The following is an 18,686-nucleotide window of genomic DNA, read 5'->3' as shown; positions in this document are numbered from 1 at the left end:
GCATTCAAATTAAATTAGTCATGTATTAGCAGATTATTTGTATTAAAACGTATCCGCATGAATATGATAGTATGATTTTACTTTTGGAATAATATTTAAAATTTAATTGTAATACGGACACGGATGAATTTCTTAATTAATGTATAATTATTAATTATGGTAATTCCAATATCCAAACCAATGTGTGTAATGATTGCTCTTGCCATCTATATATTTCCTTCGCGTTAGATACAGGGCAATTTTCATATCCTCCATTTTTATTATTTTATTATTTTATTTTATTTTCTCCATTCCTATTGTTGCCATCTATATATTGACACATTTCTAAATATTAAATAAATATATGATGGATACCCATAAGGTTGAGTTTCAATTGTAGGAGGCATTTATAATTAAAATAAATATATGATAAATGGCAACATACAACGAGGAAAGACTTATCAACTCCCATGTCCTATCCACAGCCCATATAAAAATTTAAAACGGCAGCCTATAAATTTCGCAATGCAAAACCCACGACACAATTCCTCAATTCATCAGAGCATATAAATATATACTCTTTTTTCTATTTGTAGGCCTTTCAATTCCACAAAAATCCATGTCCATTTCCTTATCCAAGCTGTTGTGGTTCCTTCATGTGTTGCTGCTGATCATATTACCCCACAGTTTAGCAAATAGCCAATCTCCTAATGACATCTTCATTCTAGCCGGCCAAAGCAACATGGCGGGCAGAGGTGGTGTCGATAATGGCAAATGGAACGGCTACATCCCACCGCAGTGCAAGTCCAACCCATCAATACTCCGGTTGAGCGGTGAACTGAAGTGGGAAGAGGCGAGTGAGCCACTCCAAGCAGACATTGATTTGAACAAAACTTGTGGGATTGGTCCTGGTATGGCATTTGCCAATGGGATCAAAGCGAATGATTCAAGGATTAGGGTGGTGGGTTTGGTGCCTTATGCGATTGGTGGGACCAAAATCAGCGAGTGGGCTAGAGGGACGAGGTTGTATCAGGAGTTGGTTCGTCGAGCTGCTGTTTCAGTGAGCTCGTCTGGTGGAACCATTAGAGCTCTTCTATGGTACCAAGGAGAGAGCGATACAGTTTTGGAAGCAGATGCTGTGGCTTACAAGCAGAAAATGGAAACGCTTATTGTCAGTTTGCGTTCTGATCTTAATATCCCTTCTCTTCCTGTAATCCAGGTAAGTTTATTATTTTTAATGTCTTAATTAAAATCTGAACCAAATGCTCTAAAGGATTGGAAGTGGTCATCATTAACAATTCAAAAAAAAGTTACTAAAGTGATTGAGCAATTAACGGTTGCGCTCATTTTGGTCTGGCATGACAAAAGGCTGCCAAACGCTAACGTGGAAAACAGCGTGACAGTCTTACACTCTGAAGTGTTGTTTACGGAATACTAGGTCTATAGTTTCACATGAATCTGAACCATATTGTCAACAGCCAAGTCCTGGATTATTGCTAATTTTGGCCCACGCAATTATGTTCATTTACTTATTTTATATAATAAAACATAAAACTACTGTCCAAAAAAAAAAAACATAATAATTGAGAAATATTATACATAATTGAATCTTTTTTCTTTTTTTTTTTTAAATTAAAATATTAAAAATATGGTATTGGTGGTATTGTGCACAGGTAGCGCTTGCTTCAGGAGAAGGCAAATACGTAGAGATAGTAAGAAGAGGTCAGCAAGCAATTACACTACCAAATGTGAAGTGCATAGATGCCAAAGGATTGCATCTCAAAACAGATAACCTGCACCTTACTACCACCTCCGAGGTTGGCCTTGGTCTCAAGTTCGCTAATGCCTATATTTCTTCTTTTGCTCATTTTCGTTAATTTTATTTTTATTGATGATGGACTCAATCTACCGTGTAAGTCATTGTCTGAATATCTTTAACTGCAACGTAACAGCTTTATTTAGTTATGTCCTGAAGATTATATAAATACACTAGTAAAAAGCTGTCAGGTTACGTTTTGGTTGGCACGATATATATTTCTGGCATGGTGGAGTTAATCATTTAAGAAAAAAACAGACGATTTGCTAGAGTGAAGCGTTTATTACAATTATTGAAAATTAAATTGTACAAGGAAAGTGGAAAATAGAGTGATGACATGTAGGTGCCAATGCACATCTAAAGCTTCTCATCAGACTCGGATTGGAATTGTACTATTAACCTATCTTAAGATGCACCTTGCCCTTTGGGATTTCATACTATTCAAGCTCTACCTCTGTAATGTCTTATTGGCTGTGAAACGAATAAATAAATTAACCCGACGAATATGATTTTTTTTTTATTTTAACTTACTAACCTTAATCTCTATAGAAATTGAAGCGAATGATTGCTATTGTTGATTATTAAACATATAAAAATAAAGAGTAATCCCAGTTTAATCGACCAAAAATTGTTAAATCGGAGGCTCGTAGCCCATAAGTTGAACAAAAAAAATGCCATGTATCCAAACCGAACCCAATTATTTACTTGCGTAGAATCTTGGATTGGTTGGATATGCTAATGATGGGTGGCGACAGCCTCCTGCCAAGGGGCTAAGTGCTAATCCAATCTTCATCGCTGACATGGCAGCATTTTAGTCCCCAGCAAATGGGCGTAATCTCTTCATATAACCCCACTTTTTGATATCGAGTCAGCATGAATAAGTCTATACTATTTCATGCTGTTGATGTTGTAATATAGAGAGGAGAAGAGGAAGCGAGGCAAAGAGGTTTTTACCTTTAAAAATGGCGGCTACTTCTTCATGGAACCTCTTGATCACTCCAAATAAACCAACTACTTCATCTTTCTCGTGGAAACACTCCGTCTCTTATCCTTTCACCACTGCCTACTTTCGCCGATGCCAAAACAGAACCACTAAAAGACTCGTAATTGTTGCTGCTATGCTGGACGCCAAGCCGACCGTCCTTGTCGCCGAGAAGCTTGGAGATGCCGGCCTAGAACTCCTCAGAAAATTTGCAAATGTCGACTGCTCTTATAACCTTAGCCCAGAGGAATTATGTACTAAAATTTCACTATGTGATGCGTTAATTGTGAGGAGTGGGACTAAAGTTACTCGCGAGGTGTTTGAACGGTCTGGGGGGAGGTTAAAGGTCGTGGGTCGGGCTGGTGTTGGAATAGACAATGTTGATTTGTCCGCAGCAACTGAACACGGGTGTTTGGTGGTCAATGCGCCAACAGCGAATACCATTGCCGCTTCCGAGCATGCGATTGCATTGCTTACTGCCATGTCCAGAAACATAGCGCAAGCTGATGCGTCCGTTAAAGCAGGTTTGGGCATTCTTCTTGATCTTCCGTTTAGGCATTTATTCGAGCAATTGGCGTGCTATGTCTAGTCTTAAGTTGGTTTGTGTGATCTTAGGTATCGTGATTGCTTGCTTTTAGATTTTTTTTAAAACAGAAAAGGACAATTCAATAACATCCTGTTGTAAAAGAATGTGTGTACTAGAGCAGATAAATGTGAATAACAAGCTATAGCAAGTATTTTACAGTTCACATTGTAGAATTGGCAATGTAACACTTCCGTTTCATAATTGCTAAATGATCCTGTATATTCTTCAAAAGCTAAGACATAAAGTTAATTTATTTTGATAACATTTGCTATTGAATGGTGCAGAATGATGATTTAAGATATAGAATTACAATTACGTCTATGGTATTATGGCCAGAATGTTGTGTCCAATAAATAGAGTTATTTGATAATTGAACCTAGCTTTGACTTCATCTAAATGACAACATAGTATACCTTGAGCTTTCCAGGCAAGTGGCAGAGAAACAAATATGTAGGGGTGTCACTTGTGGGGAAGATACTTGCTGTGATAGGGTTTGGAAAGGTTGGATCAGAAGTCGCTAGGCGTGCCAAGGGTCTTGGTATGCAGGTGATTGCACATGATCCTTATGCCCCTGCAGACCGGGCTCGTGCCATAAGTGTGGAGTTGACAAGCTTTGAAGAAGCCATATCATCAGCCGATTTCATCTCTCTGCATATGCCCCTTACCCCTGCTACATCAAAAATGTTCAATGATGAGACTTTCTCAAAGATGAAGAAAGGTGTCCGAATTGTCAATGTCGCTCGTGGTGGAGTCATTGATGAGGAAGCTCTAGTTAGGGCTCTGGATTCTGGGATTGTTGCTCAGGTTCCTAGTTTTGTTTACCAAGTGCATTTACCATAGTTATATGGCAAAGCAGACATTTAATAACTTTAGTATTTCTGCAGGCCGCTCTTGATGTATTTACTGAAGAACCCCCACCAAAGGATAGCAAGTTGGTGCTGCATGAAAATGTGACTGTAACTCCTCATCTTGGTGCTAGCACTGCAGAAGCGCAGGTGTGCTAGACCAGCAAATTGACCCCTAGGCATGCTTTGCTAACTTACAATATTCTATTACTTGCTTGATGGTGCTCGGTTTTGATCAGGAAGGTGTGGCCATTGAAGTAGCAGAAGCTGTTGTTGGGGCTTTGAAAGGGGAGCTTGCCGCCACTGCAGTGAATGCACCTATGGTTCCTGCTCAGGTATCATTCCTGTAATGTTTTCTAACTGTACTTCATGAAAGCATTGACTTTCAGGTGTAATGTATCAAGTAGAGAATCTTCAGCTTTCTGTTTCTGGTTATGGAATAGATAAGGACTTATTTTATGTTAATCTAACTGTATCCTTTTAATTTTTCTTTTTCGCATGATGATAGGTTCTTTCAGAACTCGCACCATTTGTTACACTTGCAGAAAAGCTAGGGAGGCTGGCTGTGCAACTGGTTGCAGGTGGAAGTGGTGTGAAATCAGTGAAGGTGACTTATGCTTCTGCTAGAGGGCCAGACGATCTAGATACACGACTGCTTCGAGCCATGATTATCAAAGGTTTAATTGAACCTGTCTCTAGTGTTTTTGTGAACCTGGTAAACGCTGATTTCACTGCTAAACAGAGAGGAATAAGGATAGCAGAAGAGCGCATTGTATTGGACGGTTCACCTGAAAGTCCACTAGAATTCATCCAGGTTCAAATTGCCAATGTTGAATCTAAATTTGCCAGCGCAATGTCAGAGTCTGGTGAGATTAAAGTGGAGGGAAGAGTAAAAGATGGGAAGCCTCATCTTACCATGGTAGGATCGTTTGGGGTTGATGTTAGCCTGGAAGGCAGCATCATACTGTGCAGACAGGTTGATCAACCAGGTATGATCGGTAAAGTCGGCAGTATCCTTGGTGAGGAGAATGTAAATATAAGCTTCATGACTGTTGGGAGAATTACTCCACGAAAACAGGCAGTTATGACTATTGGTGTAGATGAGGAACCCAGCAAACAAGCATTGAAGAGAATTGGCGAAGTATCAGCTGTTGAAGAATTTGTTTTCGTCAAGTTATAGTCTTACAGTCAAAATGATGCCCAGTGTTGGGAAAACGTCTTAGCTAGTAATTATTTCAAGATTGATTGGTGTTGTGTTCATAGTTCTTTTGATCAATTGACATTCATTTGTCGAGTTTCATTTTGTAATTAGATAACCCTTTCATTGAAGAATAGGCTTGCTTCTGTACTTTTGCTCCATTGATCATTCAGGTGTTTGGGCCTCTAGTGGACTTCATAAGGCCTTTCTATAAGTTAGAAGCCTGAGAAAGAGATAAGCTTTCTGTTTTTTACGTAGCTATTACTGTTACTTGCCTAATATGAAAGTTTTTTTGCCGTGCAAAAAAGAATTACTTTGCGTTTGGCAGTTTTGAAGAGCACAAATTTTAACGTGTCCATCTGCCAGAGACTCTCAGTCATGAAGCAAAGCTGGAGCAGCCACAGCATATCGTACGTGTCCTCAAGTATCGCTATCAGCAAAGGGTATAAGTCTTGAATGAGGAAAGGGTAGGTAGACCGGTGATAGCTTTCGGTATCTCAAACTCCCACAACAATATGAACAGTCAAGTATTAAATTATTATTAGTAATTTAGTGTTGTTCATCTTTATTTAATTTCTATGTTGGATTACTTTTTTTAAATGTCTTTTCATTGTTTTTTGGCAGGGAACTGAAAGAGTAAACGAAGAAGGTGCAATAGAAACCAAGGTGGATACGGTAGATTACCGATCATCAGCAGCGCAAGAGGAACCCAACAAGGAGAAGGTAGGGGTGGTTCACCTTACTCGCCAGAAGAGGGATTCCGGCAGCGGAGATGGCATCTTGGCGAGAACAGCTGCTGCAGTGACAAATACCTTAAGGTCTGCTAAGGATGCTGTCGTGGGTAGAGGCAAGGACAAGGATAGCACCAACAATTGATTCATAAAGCAGAGAGATAATATGAGTATGCTCCTTTTATATAATATGTGAAATATTTGGTAGCCAATAGAACAGTAAATGCTATGGAAGAAAAATCATTAAGAGCTGCTTTGGTTTGGTTTAAGCAAATATTGTGTACTACTAAAAATTATGTAAGTCTTCAGTATAATATAATACATATTTACACATTAAAATTTAGATTTACAATAATGATAACAATTTCATTCTACTTTATCCCTAATCCAGCGGCCTAATGACAAGGCTTTCTTTTTTTTTTTTTTTTTTTTTTTTTGAAATGGGAAATGACGAGGTATTTTTATGGTAGAAACTGGAAAGTTATTTAGACATGAAATTGGATTTTGGATAGAGAGTGCTCTTTCTTCTAACGACTGCATGTAATTTTCATTCTGCTTTCTCTAAAACAGAGCACAGAGAGTAACAAACTTTATATGCCACATCACCAAAGCGTGAAAAAAACCTAAAAAAACTTTAAAATATATAAATAAAAGTCTAATTCCAAATGCCAACCTCCATGAATCCATCTTCAGTGGCGCATCCCCTAAACATACCATTAGCGTTAGACCTACAAGCCACCTCTCCTTTACTGGACACCGCGATTAACCCTGCTTTCCCTTCATCTAACCGTTCATTTATAACAAAATCCACAGCCTTTTGTAATCCCAATCCCTTATACTCCATCACGGCCGCCACATCACGGGCCAGCGTCGAACGGATAATGGCTTCGCCTTCTCCTGTGCATGAAATTCCACAGAGGTTACACGCGTAAGTTCCAGACCCAATCAATGGCGAGTCACCAATTCGACCGCTTTTTTTGTTCATTAATCCCCCTGTTGACGTGGCTGCAGCGCATCGTCCTTCTTTATCAACCACCACACAACCTACTGTCTCCGGCGCATATACGCTGATTGGAAGACCGTTCATTTGCAAGGGAACGTCCATGGCCGCAGCGGCCCCGGCGCTGCAGCTCTCCAGTGGGATTCTGTAATCAAACTGTAATATTGGGCCAGAAGTGATTCATCAATTATTGGATCCACATGATTTTTTTAATTTTAATATCTAATTAACAGAAGGGTAATCGTGATTACCAAGATGGAGTTAGCTTCCTTTGCCAACTTCAGCATTCCCACGTTTTCATCGGTGATAAAGTAGTCATTTTGCACCAACTCTACACCCTGTTCCAAATTGTTCTTAGAATAAGACTATGTCCATTGAATCTATATATATGTATATATATATATATATATATATATATATATATATATATATGTACTTAAATAAAAATAATTATTTCTAATTTGTACAACTATTTGTAAACCTATAGATTGTGAGATCCAATTATTTTGTATGATCACAGGAGCAGCCATTAAAATCGCAGACACTCCACGACGATTATTAAATTAAAATAATTAATAAATCCAAAAGAGTGGTTATTTGCAATTAAAAATGAATTTCTTTTCCGACACGTCAGAGTGTCTAATGATACAGTAGGAAGGAAGGACGGAAGAGTAAACCTGTTGTCTGGCAAATTCTTCTGCTCCAGAGAAGGCAAGATAGGAATGAGGAGATCTATCCATTACAAGCCGCGCAAGGGAGATGGGGTTTTTAACGGTGGTTAAACCTGATACCGCACCGCATCTTCTTCTCGGCCCATCCATAATGCTGGCTTCCATCTCCACCGTTCCCTTCTCGGTTAGAGCAGACCCACGGCCAGAATTAAAAAGAGGATCGCTTTCTAGTTCTCGCACCTGTGACAATGGACAAAATAAGATTTCAGGGGAAAAATTTACCAATAAGTTCTTTTTAGGTTCTTTCACGGGTAATTTTAGTGAAAGTGACAAAAGTTTCATGTCAGCCTTCAAGACCCATGAAAAGCAGTGCAAAAACAGAGATTAATTAATATTCGAAGATGTATTCCAGGCGAACTATAAGGATGTTAATTGAACCGTAAAAGAAAAAGAAAACACAGATCGTGGACTTTCTTCCACTCCTGTTTGATTAATGGGAAAATGTAAGAATATAAATGAAAAAAGCTGGTATATGTGATGAAAGTGAAAAGGTCTTGACTTTATCGTGAATATAAGATCCTAAGAAAGGACATGCAAGAAAATTAAAAATAGGAACATACAACAAGTTCAACGACATCGATGGCAGGCAGGTTGGAGCGAAGAGCGGAGATGCCGAGATTGAGGCAGCGAGCAAGGAGTTGTTTGGCCTCCTCTTGACGCTGTTGTGGAAGATGTGGATCCACGCCAGCGCCTCCATGCACTGCTATTGCCCACTTACCCATTTTTGTCTTTCTATTTCTCTCGCTCTTGCTCTAGAATTTGCCTTGGTGTATGTGTGTTGTGTTTTCTCTCTGTGTGCAAATGGAAATTGTTTGCCACTTTATATAGCCATTTTGGGGACACCCGGTGTCTCTGTGTTGGATTCTAATTTCTATTTGATTTCTGTTTTAGAATTTCTTTTTTTTAAAAAAAAAAAAAAGAAAAATAATAAAGGGAAAGAAGTTCATTTTTGGTTCCTGCTGACTCATGGCTCTCTACGCCCACTTGTTGCGGGACTTTGTCTTGCGCCAGTTTCTATGCGTTGTTTTCGTGTTTTAAAGTTTAAACTTTAAATTTCAGCATGTGTTGAAATTACGGTCTCACCCGTTCTGTTTTTACTCGGAGAAAATGCAGTTCTGCTGATGTTTACGAATATAGCAATGTGCATGGCGAAGAATCTTGCACTTTGCTTGGATGAGAGTGAAAAATTTTTAAGCAAGAAAAATAATGGAGTATTGTAATTATATTATTCATTTTTACTTTTTTTCTTTACCCTAAGATTGGATTAAAAAGAAATAAAAGAAGAAAATAAAATTATTTTTCTTAATTTGAAAATTTCCAAATTATAGAGCAAAGAAAATGAATTATTTTAAGAATTATATTCTTACCCTTTATAAATTTGTGCATAATTATTTTCGCAATTTCTCATAAAGAGTACTATTTTCCTTTAAAATCTCTTCTATTTTCTCACTATTTTTGAGATATTGCTGTAAAACAGGTGGAAGTAATTTTATTTTTCGTTTTCCGTCCTTTCAAAATTTTACATCCATATTTAAAATGAGAAAAAGTTATATATCTTCTTTTATCATTTTCCACTTATATTTTCTTTCCTCACTCCATCCTAAATATTAGTAGCATTTAAATTGAATATGTAGTGGCATGGTTAAAAGTTAAGTGCTTTTGTAAATCTTAATTCATTGCAAAGGAAAAATTTGCTTCTTTCACTCTTTTTATCAATTCCTCCAATAAAATTACAATTGATTAACTTCTATCCAATTTTCTAGAACATATTATATTTTAAATAAGATATATGCAATGCTCGACATTAATTTTCTACTGATATTACAATTTTGCCATTATTATTTTTATTAGTCTGTCACTTTGGAAATTGAAATAAGTCTTCAAGCAATTGACAATACATGCTCAGTTGGATTCGCAGAGATTAATATTTTATTGTTAGGACGTGAATAAATATCCTACTGAGTTTTGCTCTGCAACTCTGAAATGTTTTAAAATTTTGTCCTTTTTGATCAAATGGTTAACTACAGTACTTGAAGAATCTATCAGGTTAGGTATTAAAATGAAACGGCCATCGTCCTGGTAATATTGTTTTTAAGGTTCTGACATTTTCACCCCTTCAAATTATTGTGGGTCCCTCCGACATGTGAAACTCACATGCTTTGAAAAAAAAAAAAAAAAAGGAAATCGTGTTCTTTAAATAATCTATCACGTCATGTATTAAAATGAAACAGCTGTCGTCCTGATAATATTGTTTTTTAAGGTTCTGACATTTTCACCCCTTCAAATTGTTGTGGGTCCCTCCGACATATGGGACTCACATGCTTTGAAAAAGAAAAAAAAGGAAACGTGTTATTTGAGGAAAGAAAAAAAAAAGAAAAGGAAAAGTCTAACAAGGCATGTAATTCTTTTGACAAAAAGGAGAGCCGTGAATGAGTTATACACGGCTCTCTCGTAACCTCTCCTATAAATAGAGATAGCGAAGCCTCAAGCAATACACAGCAAAAAGGAAGAAAAAAAAATATATAGAGAGAGTTATCTAGTTTTAGGAAGGGTTTTCTAAAATTAGGGGAGAGAAAAATAGTGAGGAAAATATTATGGTGTGTTTTTGGAAAACACTTGGAGTACCACTATTTTTGTATTGCTCTCTTGGTGTACCTACTATTTTTAATAGTGGAAGAATTATTCGGAGTTTGTCCCGTGGACGTAGCTCTAAACAGTTGAGGGTGAACCATGTAAATTTCTCTGTGTCCCATTTCTATTTTTCCGCTACATTAATTTTCTCTTAATTGGTTGAGAGGGCCCAACAAGTGGTATCAGAGCTGATGCCCAAAAACTGATATCAGAGCTGATGCCTAACAAGTAGTATCAGAGCCGAAGGTTTCGGCAGGTCCAGCCGGTCAGATAGCGGTAACGAATCCGTGGATATATTTTGAAAATAAATATACCATGATGAAGAGAAAATTACGATGAGTCCATTGGTGCTGTCCGCTCGGAAAGACGTTGCAGAATTGACTTAGTGATGAATAGTAAAATAGTAACTCAAAAATACTATTGGTGTTACTGTTGCTGAGTCCGTTTCAAGTAAGCCCAGCACTATTCACGCATGGTACTATTCACGTGTACAGTTACTATTCATGCATACAGTTACTATTCGAGTATATTATTACTATTCATGGTCACTATTCACGTATACTACTGTTCACGTATACGGTTTATGTTAGTGATGATTTTCTGCGCAAGACAAAATGAACAAGCAAAATGATCAGTCTAAATAGCGGGAATTACCATATATGGAAAAATAAGAGATCTCCTAATGGTAATCAAAATGCATTTGCCTGTGTTTAGTTCAACTAAACCGGAAGACAAGACTGATGAGGAATAGGCTTTCGAGCATGCGTCCAAATCTCGGTTGGCAGATTTGATGATGAAGGTTTCTGTAGCACCTTCAAAAATGGTCAGTGGAAGCTCACAAAAGGTTCATTTGTGGTAGCTAAAGACCGAAAGCTGTACGTGATGTATGCGAAACTCTCCTAAGACACTTTGAGTGTAGCGGAGAATGACAGTACAGTTGAATTGTGGCATAAACGACTGCGCCACATGAGTAAGAAAACTCTAGCAAGAAAGAACGTACTACCTGGATTGGATGAAGTTCACTTAGACAAGTGTCCTAATTGTATGGCGGGAAAGCTAAACAGAGTAGCTTTCAAGATTACCCCTCCTTCTAAAATGAAGAATGCATTAATTCTGATTCGTTCAGATTTGTGTGGACCATTGACAATGTCATATGGTGGAAATCAATATTTTGTGATATCTATCGATGACCATTCTAGGAAGACCTGGATATACACGTTGAAGTCTTCTAAACCTGGTTGAGAGACAGACAGGCAAGAAGCTGAAGTGTATCAGGATAGATAATGGTGGAGAATACACTGGGCCATTTGATGCTTTCTGCAAAGAGCATGATGGCATTCGACATCCAACGACACATCCCAAGACGCCGCAACTGAACAGTTTGGCTGAGAGGATGAATAGAAAATTGATGGAGAGAGTCAGATGTTTACTCTCACATGCAAAGTTGTCTAAAAGATTTGGGGTGAAGCGTTACTCACAACAGTTCGCTGTTCACTCTATTTCCCTCTACAGTATGATACTCCAGAGAGAGTATGGTTAGGAAATGATGTTCCTATGATCATTTGCGAGTGTTTGGTTGCAAAGCCTTCGTGCATATCCTGAAGGATGAACGGTCTAAGCTAGATGTCAAGACTAGATGATGTGTATTCACTAGCTATGGTCAAGACCAATGTGGCTATAGGTTTTATGACCCAATCGAGAAGACGATTATAAGAAATCGTGATGCTATATTTGTTGAAGATCAGACTATTGAAGAATATCGAAGCAAAGTGCCAATAGATCTGATGAAAACTTAATAGACATACAGAGAGTCCCTCCAATAGAACGCAGAAAAATTGGAGATGAAGAAAATGTTCCATAAGAACAAGTGCCAGAATTAAAAAATCCAGAAGTTCCTAATCAGACTAAACCAGATGAAGATTATGGTGTTAATGTTTAACCACCAACACCGGAAGGTTCTCAAACATTAAGAAGATCTAGTAGAGTCTGACAACCATCTACTAGATATCCAGTCAATGAGTATATGTACTAATGACAGACGGGGGAGAACCTGAAAGCTTTGAAGAAGCTAGGAAAATGAACACAAGAGGAACCGGATTGAAGCCATGCAATACGAAATGAAGTCCTTACATGAGGATGAAACATTTGAGTTGGTGAAGTTGCCTAAAGGCAAGAAAGCTTTGAAGAACAAATGGGTGTTCAGGATCAAACAGGAAGAACACAGCTCCCAATCACGATTCAAAGCTAGACTGATTATGAAAGGATTCAATCAAAGAAAGGGTATTGATTTTGATCTTTTCACCAGTTGTGAAAATGACATTCATTCGAACACTGCTCGGAATGGCCGCCAGTTTTGAGCTGGAAATTGAGCAAATGGATGGAAAGACTACCTTCCTACATGGAGATTTGGAAGAAGAAATATACATGGATCAACCAGAGGATTTCGTAGAAAAACAGGATTGTGTTTGCAAATTGAGGAAGAGATTTATAGCTTGAAGCAGGTACTGAGACAGTGATACAAGAAGTTTGAGTCTGTTATGGGGGAGCAAGGCTTCAGAAAGACTACTTTAGATCACTATGTTTCTATGAAGAAATTCTCTGATGATGACTACATTGTTTTTGCTTTATGTGGTTGATATGGTGACTGTTGGTCAAAATTAATAGCTTGAAGAAACAGTTAAGTAAGTCTTTTGCTATAAAAGATTTGGGACCAGCAAAGCAGATTCTTGGCATGAAGATTACAAGGAATCAAAGAGCCAAGAAATTATGGTTGTCACAGGAGAAGTACATTGAGAAAATACTTCAAAGTTTTAGAATGGAAAACGCTAAAGCAGTTAGTTGTCCTCTTACTAATCACTTTAAATTGAGTTCTAAACAATGCCCTTCTACGGATGGAGAGAAAGAACAAATGGAAAAGATTCCATATGCTTTAGCAGTTGAAAGCTTGATGAATGCCATGGTTTGTACACGGCCAGATATTGCTCACTCAGTTGGAGTAGTGAGTCGGTTTCTTTCAAATCCTGAAAAGAAACATTGGACTGTAGTGAAATGAATTTTCAGGATATCCAATCACATTTGTAGGGGGAGCTATGTCGTGGCAATCAAGATTACAGAAGTGAGTTGCTTTGTTAACAACTGAGGCAAAAGGAGAAGTCCAAGCTGTGTGTCAAAGCGGCAGAAATGGAGAGTCCCATCATGTCGTCAGGAGGGGGAGAATTGTTGTGGGTCCCTCCGACATGTGGGACCCACATGCTTTGAAAAAGAAAAAAAAAAAGAAGGAAAACGTGTTCTTTGAAGAAAGAAAAAAAAAGAAAAGGAAAAGTCTAACAAGGCATGCAATTCTTTTGACAAAATGGAGAGCCGTGAATGAGTTATACACGGCTCTCTCGTAACCTCTCCTATAAATAGAGGTAGCGAAGCCTCAAGCAATACACAGCAAAAAGGAAGAAAAAAAATATATATAGAGAGAGTTATCTAGTTTTAGGAAGGGTTTTCTAAAATTAGGGAAGAGAAAAATAATGAAAAAAATATTATGGTGTGTTTTTAAAAAACAGTTGGAGTACTACTATTTTTGTATTGCTCTCTTAATATACCTACTATTTTTAATAGTGGAATAAATAATAAAGCAACGGATCCAATTACTCGGAAGTAGACGACAAGACAATTTCTATTTGGTTGTAGAAAATGAAAGTAGCGGCGGATTTAAAGTAAAAGGAAATTCACAATTTGCTTGATTCTCAAAAGAAAAGAAAAGAAAAAGGAAAACTGGAAGGGTCCCACAGAAGCCGGTTCCTTAATTTGATTGATGAAGCGATAAGCATTGGTGATTGGATGGATTTGATGTGTAAGGGACGAGTTGGAGCCATTGGATGTGCATAAACAGACTCAATTATTTAAACATTATTATCAACATGTTGATCACGTATCAAATTGAACAAGGAATTCATGCCTGCCTAGAGATAAAGAATAAGTAATTAAGTTTAGTTTCTAACTATTATCCATATCCTTTCATATTAAAATTATTTTTATATATTATATATACGAGTGAAAATTTAAAAACTACATTGAATATTTCCCACCTTGTTGATCAATATTTTTCTTACTATTGGGATATTAATTTCAGTTTTAATTTACTACAAAATAAGAAGCGTTTTTTTTTTTTTTTTTGTTTAAGGATTTTTTTTCTATTGCTTCCAAGGTTTGATTTTGTAAGTAATAAAGAGTGCTATAATAATTGTTTAAGGATTCGTACGCAAGTGAATTTAAAAGCTCATACCCTAGCTCGAGCTTTTATTCACTTTGCGCATCTACGTATCTGGAATTATATTCTTCATTGTTTGTCTGAGATTTATGATAATGAATAAAAGACTATGAGTTTTACTCTTAAAAAAAAAAATTGTTTAATCCATACTAACGAAATAAATTAGCATAATAATTGTTTTATTCCTAACCTAAGGGACATCTTATTCCCAAAAAAATGAAGGTGCGTGTTGCGTAGGAGTAGGGTAGAGCTGGTGGAATGGAGGATTATGCAGATCCCATTGTCAAACAACTTTTGAATCTCGTGCAGGAAAACTGGGAATTGAAAAGTAGGCATTGGTGGCTGTCACATCTTCCCACGCAGTGGGTGGAATCTTGCAAGATACTCTATCTCACTCCCCCCAATAAATGTGGACACTTTTGTCCTGACGTCCAAAAGATTCCCATCACGTGTTTCTGTAAATAGTTTTCCCTTACTTGTCAACGTAAAACTAAAAAAAAATGAAATAAAATGAAAAAACCCAAAATGTCCCACAAAGGCACGGACGCCCCTTGCCTTCGAAGGGGTATCGAATTGTATGTATTACTGTCAATTAAACCGATTCCTTCTTCATCAAGATCTATCAAGCTGGACAACATCAATAATATCAAGAGAGCTTTATTGTATAGAGTATTCATTTTGTCAATCCATCAACAAAGAATAAGGATTTTCCACTAAAAAGAAATGGAAAAAAAAAAATTAAACAATTTACAAGGGAGACGAGTTATATTTACTAATATGAACTATCTTATTTGAAAAGAAAATTATGATTTGAAAAAAAAAATGTATAATTGTTGTTATATTACAGGACAACTAATTAAGCTAGCTTTATATGTGGAGGAAACTAACTCTCAAACTAATTTTCTAACTACTCGTGACACGTGGAAAAGTTTGTTGTGGAGTCCAACTGACTTCGGTGCTTTTCTTCAATTTGTTAGGCTCCTTGCTGTATTTTGGCGGTAATATTCAATTTGGCATGTAAATATATTTTTTTATGTTTCGCTTTTCGAAGCATTATAATTTAAAATTTAATTTTTAAGTGGGGTTAATGTGTATGAAATTGACAATTTTAAAGTAACTAATTAGAGAGAAATGGGTTATGATCGTGAGAATTTGGGGCTGACAGGCTGAGCACGCAAAGGCCTCTTGCGCAGCACCAAGAGCCATGCATTAGTCTTGAGAATTATTCAGAATGATTTGAATATGATGAAAAAGCCCACCCTATAAGCAAAAAGCTGATGAAAGACTTCTCTCCTGTTCACATCTTACATACCTGGGCTCGACTTTTAATTAAGTCTTCTTTAGACCGGGCTTTTAAATGAGTTTTAGAAATTTAGACGAAAAATGGGAGCCCATCCCAACTTAAGTCCAATGGGCTTGTGTACCCAATCGCCTAACTTAAGTCTAAACAGTAAAGACAAGGGATCTGTGAAAGGCTCTTATCTAAAACTGCTTGGAACCTGACCAGACAATAATAATAGTATTAGTAATACCTTATCATCTCTACCCTCTAAAAAGTGCCAATGATAGGGTTGGACATTCTAGGCTGCAAAAATAAACCCAATTGACATATAGTATTGAATGAGCTAGGTCCTGAATTTGGCTCAACTCAACGCCTGAGAACACCACAATCCTAGCACTGTCCCTTTCTTTTCTGCCATTTAAAAGTGACCCTTGGGGCCTAAAAGCCATTTCCTTTGCTTACATTGGCTAATGTTAGCTACAACAGTAATTTCTTCTGCAATTTTATTTTTCTTTTTCTAAAAAAATATGAATAAAATGTCCCCACCCCATTAAAATCACTACATGTCCTTTGAATGGTAACAAATAAGAGCCCGATCTACCCCACCTCTGGACCACCCTGCTACTGCTCCCATTACAGTTGTTTCTGCTGCTAACCACCCTTTTTTGGCTTTTCTTTTGATGTTTTCCTTCTTATGTTTGTGTCTCTTTAATTTTCTCAAATATAACTCCGAAAGATAAATTATATGCTAAAAACTTGGCATATATACATGGTTAGATGCAGATTTAAATGTGTTGTTGTGCATTTAAAAAACACATAAGAGCAAATGGAATTGAATCCAAAGCTTCACCTACTGCATTATTTGCTTTGGATTTGCTCTTTCACAAGATCAATAATGGTCCTAGAACTTACCTTGACACGACACAATTTTATTTATTTATTTATTTATTAAAATTTAGAGACCCATAACTGAAGGACCATAGGGCAATTGAAATAAAATGATGTCCTCCACGTGAAGATGGGTTTTTGGTAAAAAGAATAGATACGGTGTCACCATATATCTATTACCTCCATAGAAACACATACATAGAGCATAAAAAAAAAAAAAAAGGAAATATTGGAAAGTTTAAATGCAGAGGGTGAGGGTTGTCCTTACCTGGCAGTAGGCTGAATATTATGTTTGGCATTACCTGAGACGTTGACACACAACAGAGCCCGGCCCAAAACAGCCCATTGGATACTCATCTTTGTGGTGCAAAAACATTATCACCTGCTTTCTGTCTGTCTCAAAACCTGAAGGACAAATATATTTATTTTTCTATCTTTTTTTGGTGAGGATTATATACAAACGGTTCTTTTATATTCTTTGTGGGTCCACTGTAGCTCAAATTTTGTAATTCTTGATGTGAAATTTTCATTCTAGAAAAAAGGGTTAAAGCTAAACTGAGTTCAATCGAAATCCAGTCATGTTCTAATTCATATTTCTATCATATATGTCTGAAATATTAGGTGTTTATATATCGGCTAATTAATTAATTAGCGAATAACAAATTATGAAACAGCGTCTTTCTGGCAATAAGTTAGAATAGCCGAATAGGCAGTCCACTACTTTAATAAAGGATGCTATTTTATAAATGTTAAAAAAAAAAAAAAGAAAATCATTTAATTTTCCAATGACTTAATGAGCCGTCATCTTTGATTATTGCCAACTATCAACTTGAATTTTTTCTGAGGCCTCGTGTTCTGACTTATTGTTCCACAATATTATTTCTTTCATCCGCTTTTATAAATTATCCAGATTATAAATAAAATATTTTAGATATTTATTTTTATCTGTGGTTTAAAACTTTTACACGATAATCTTAACTATCATTGATCCATAATCGTTTTACAACATATGAAGCCATTTTTTAAAATATATTATTATTATTATTATAAAAATAAAAAAGAAAGAAGAAGCTAAATACAATAATTAGTTTCCAAAATTGAACCCCTTTTTTTATTGCGGATGGCATGGCAGGATGCAGCTGGATTTCACATGCATACGCAGTCAATTTTCTATTATAGATAGGTTTATCAACTACGGCATTATTACTTTAGCCAGTCAAAGTAAATTTCTATTCATTAAAATAAATCCAATATATAAATTTTCTATTCAAACCCTTCCTGCTCTCTGCTTAGATCAAAGATTTAGCGACTGAATTTTCTAATCTCAGTCATCTCGCCACTGCCACTCACGTGATCAGTGCATTTCAATCACATTGTAATATTAATTGTTATGTTTTTCTTTCACATAATGGGAAAGTGTACGTAGGTTCAGCCGCACCAAATAAGGGTCTTTTTGTCTAATGCCGAAGACTTTAGGGCATCAGTGCTCACTCTAGGTCAAAAGGGTGGAGCTTTGAGTTTAAAGATATTGTACACTGATGTGCGAGTGTCCACAAAAAGAAGAGAAGATATTCACTGGAAACCAATTACCAACTGTCCATCTCATCATCATCATCATCATCAATCCAAATCTTATCATTGTCCTTTCTTTTTTTTTTTTTTTTTTTTTTCCTCCTCTTTTTGAGTTGAAATACACTACAGTCCATACTCACAAGTCCTAACTACCAAAAGAAAAGAAGCAATAAAGACATTACAC

General features: G+C 36.7%; 4 protein-coding genes across 4 annotated transcripts; 3 read left to right on the top strand and 1 right to left on the bottom strand.

Annotated features, from left to right (window-relative positions):
• Positions 1-416: 416 nt before the first annotated feature.
• LOC105630907 (putative carbohydrate esterase At4g34215) lies at positions 417-2,011 on the top strand. The gene is made up of 2 exons (XM_012212897.4): positions 417-1,198; positions 1,653-2,011. Exons 1-2 carry the CDS (start codon positions 599-601, stop codon positions 1,854-1,856), a joined length of 804 nt encoding a protein of 267 aa, XP_012068287.1. The 5' UTR covers positions 417-598; the 3' UTR covers positions 1,857-2,011.
• Positions 2,012-2,564: 553 nt separating this feature from the next.
• Positions 2,565-5,556, top strand: LOC105630908 (D-3-phosphoglycerate dehydrogenase 3, chloroplastic). The gene is made up of 5 exons (XM_012212898.4): positions 2,565-3,301; positions 3,791-4,167; positions 4,248-4,358; positions 4,448-4,543; positions 4,717-5,556. The coding sequence occupies exons 1-5, from the start codon at positions 2,758-2,760 to the stop codon at positions 5,386-5,388; spliced, it is 1,800 nt and encodes a 599-aa protein (XP_012068288.1). The 5' UTR covers positions 2,565-2,757; the 3' UTR covers positions 5,389-5,556.
• Positions 5,557-5,783: 227 nt separating this feature from the next.
• Positions 5,784-6,480, top strand: LOC149493450 (uncharacterized). Its single transcript, XM_089725790.1, has 2 exons — positions 5,784-5,933; positions 6,031-6,480. Exons 1-2 carry the CDS (start codon positions 5,922-5,924, stop codon positions 6,280-6,282), a joined length of 264 nt encoding a protein of 87 aa, XP_089581916.1. The 5' UTR covers positions 5,784-5,921; the 3' UTR covers positions 6,283-6,480.
• Positions 6,481-6,545: 65 nt separating this feature from the next.
• ASPGB1 (N-terminal nucleophile aminohydrolases (Ntn hydrolases) superfamily protein) lies at positions 6,546-8,683 on the bottom strand. Its single transcript, XM_012212901.4, has 4 exons — positions 8,429-8,683; positions 7,815-8,048; positions 7,389-7,475; positions 6,546-7,293 (listed from the first exon to the last, which is right to left on the bottom strand). The coding sequence occupies exons 1-4, from the start codon at positions 8,588-8,590 to the stop codon at positions 6,793-6,795; spliced, it is 984 nt and encodes a 327-aa protein (XP_012068291.1). The 5' UTR covers positions 8,591-8,683; the 3' UTR covers positions 6,546-6,792.
• Positions 8,684-18,686: the final 10,003 nt, after the last annotated feature.

Source organism: Jatropha curcas, chromosome 9 (genome assembly GCF_041381405.1).
Source record: "Jatropha curcas cultivar XTBG-Jc1 chromosome 9, XTBG_Jcur_1.0, whole genome shotgun sequence".
Taxonomy (NCBI): domain Eukaryota; kingdom Viridiplantae; phylum Streptophyta; class Magnoliopsida; order Malpighiales; family Euphorbiaceae; genus Jatropha; species Jatropha curcas.
This window is presented reverse-complemented; position numbering and strand designations above follow the sequence as displayed.

What these genes read in the sequence shown, in the direction of transcription:
- LOC105630907 (XM_012212897.4), top strand. Translation starts at nt 599, where the DNA reads ATGTCCATTTCCTTATCCAAGCTGTTGTGGTTCCTTCATGTGTTGCTG. An exon ending in CTTCTCTTCCTGTAATCCAG is followed by an intron (nt 1,199 to 1,652) that starts GTAAGTTTATTA and finishes TATTGTGCACAG; the next exon opens with GTAGCGCTTGCTTCAGGAGA.
- LOC105630908 (XM_012212898.4), top strand. Translation starts at nt 2,758, where the DNA reads ATGGCGGCTACTTCTTCATGGAACCTCTTGATCACTCCAAATAAACCA. An exon ending in TGATGCGTCCGTTAAAGCAG is followed by an intron (nt 3,302 to 3,790) that starts GTTTGGGCATTC and finishes TGAGCTTTCCAG; the next exon opens with GCAAGTGGCAGAGAAACAAA. An exon ending in ATTCTGGGATTGTTGCTCAG is followed by an intron (nt 4,168 to 4,247) that starts GTTCCTAGTTTT and finishes GTATTTCTGCAG; the next exon opens with GCCGCTCTTGATGTATTTAC.
- ASPGB1 (XM_012212901.4), bottom strand. Translation starts at nt 8,590, where the DNA reads ATGGGTAAGTGGGCAATAGCAGTGCATGGAGGCGCTGGCGTGGATCCA. An exon ending in TCGATGTCGTTGAACTTGTT is followed by an intron (nt 8,049 to 8,428) that starts GTATGTTCCTAT and finishes CCATTGTCACAG; the next exon opens with GTGCGAGAACTAGAAAGCGA. An exon ending in AAGAATTTGCCAGACAACAG is followed by an intron (nt 7,476 to 7,814) that starts GTTTACTCTTCC and finishes AATTTGGAACAG; the next exon opens with GGTGTAGAGTTGGTGCAAAA.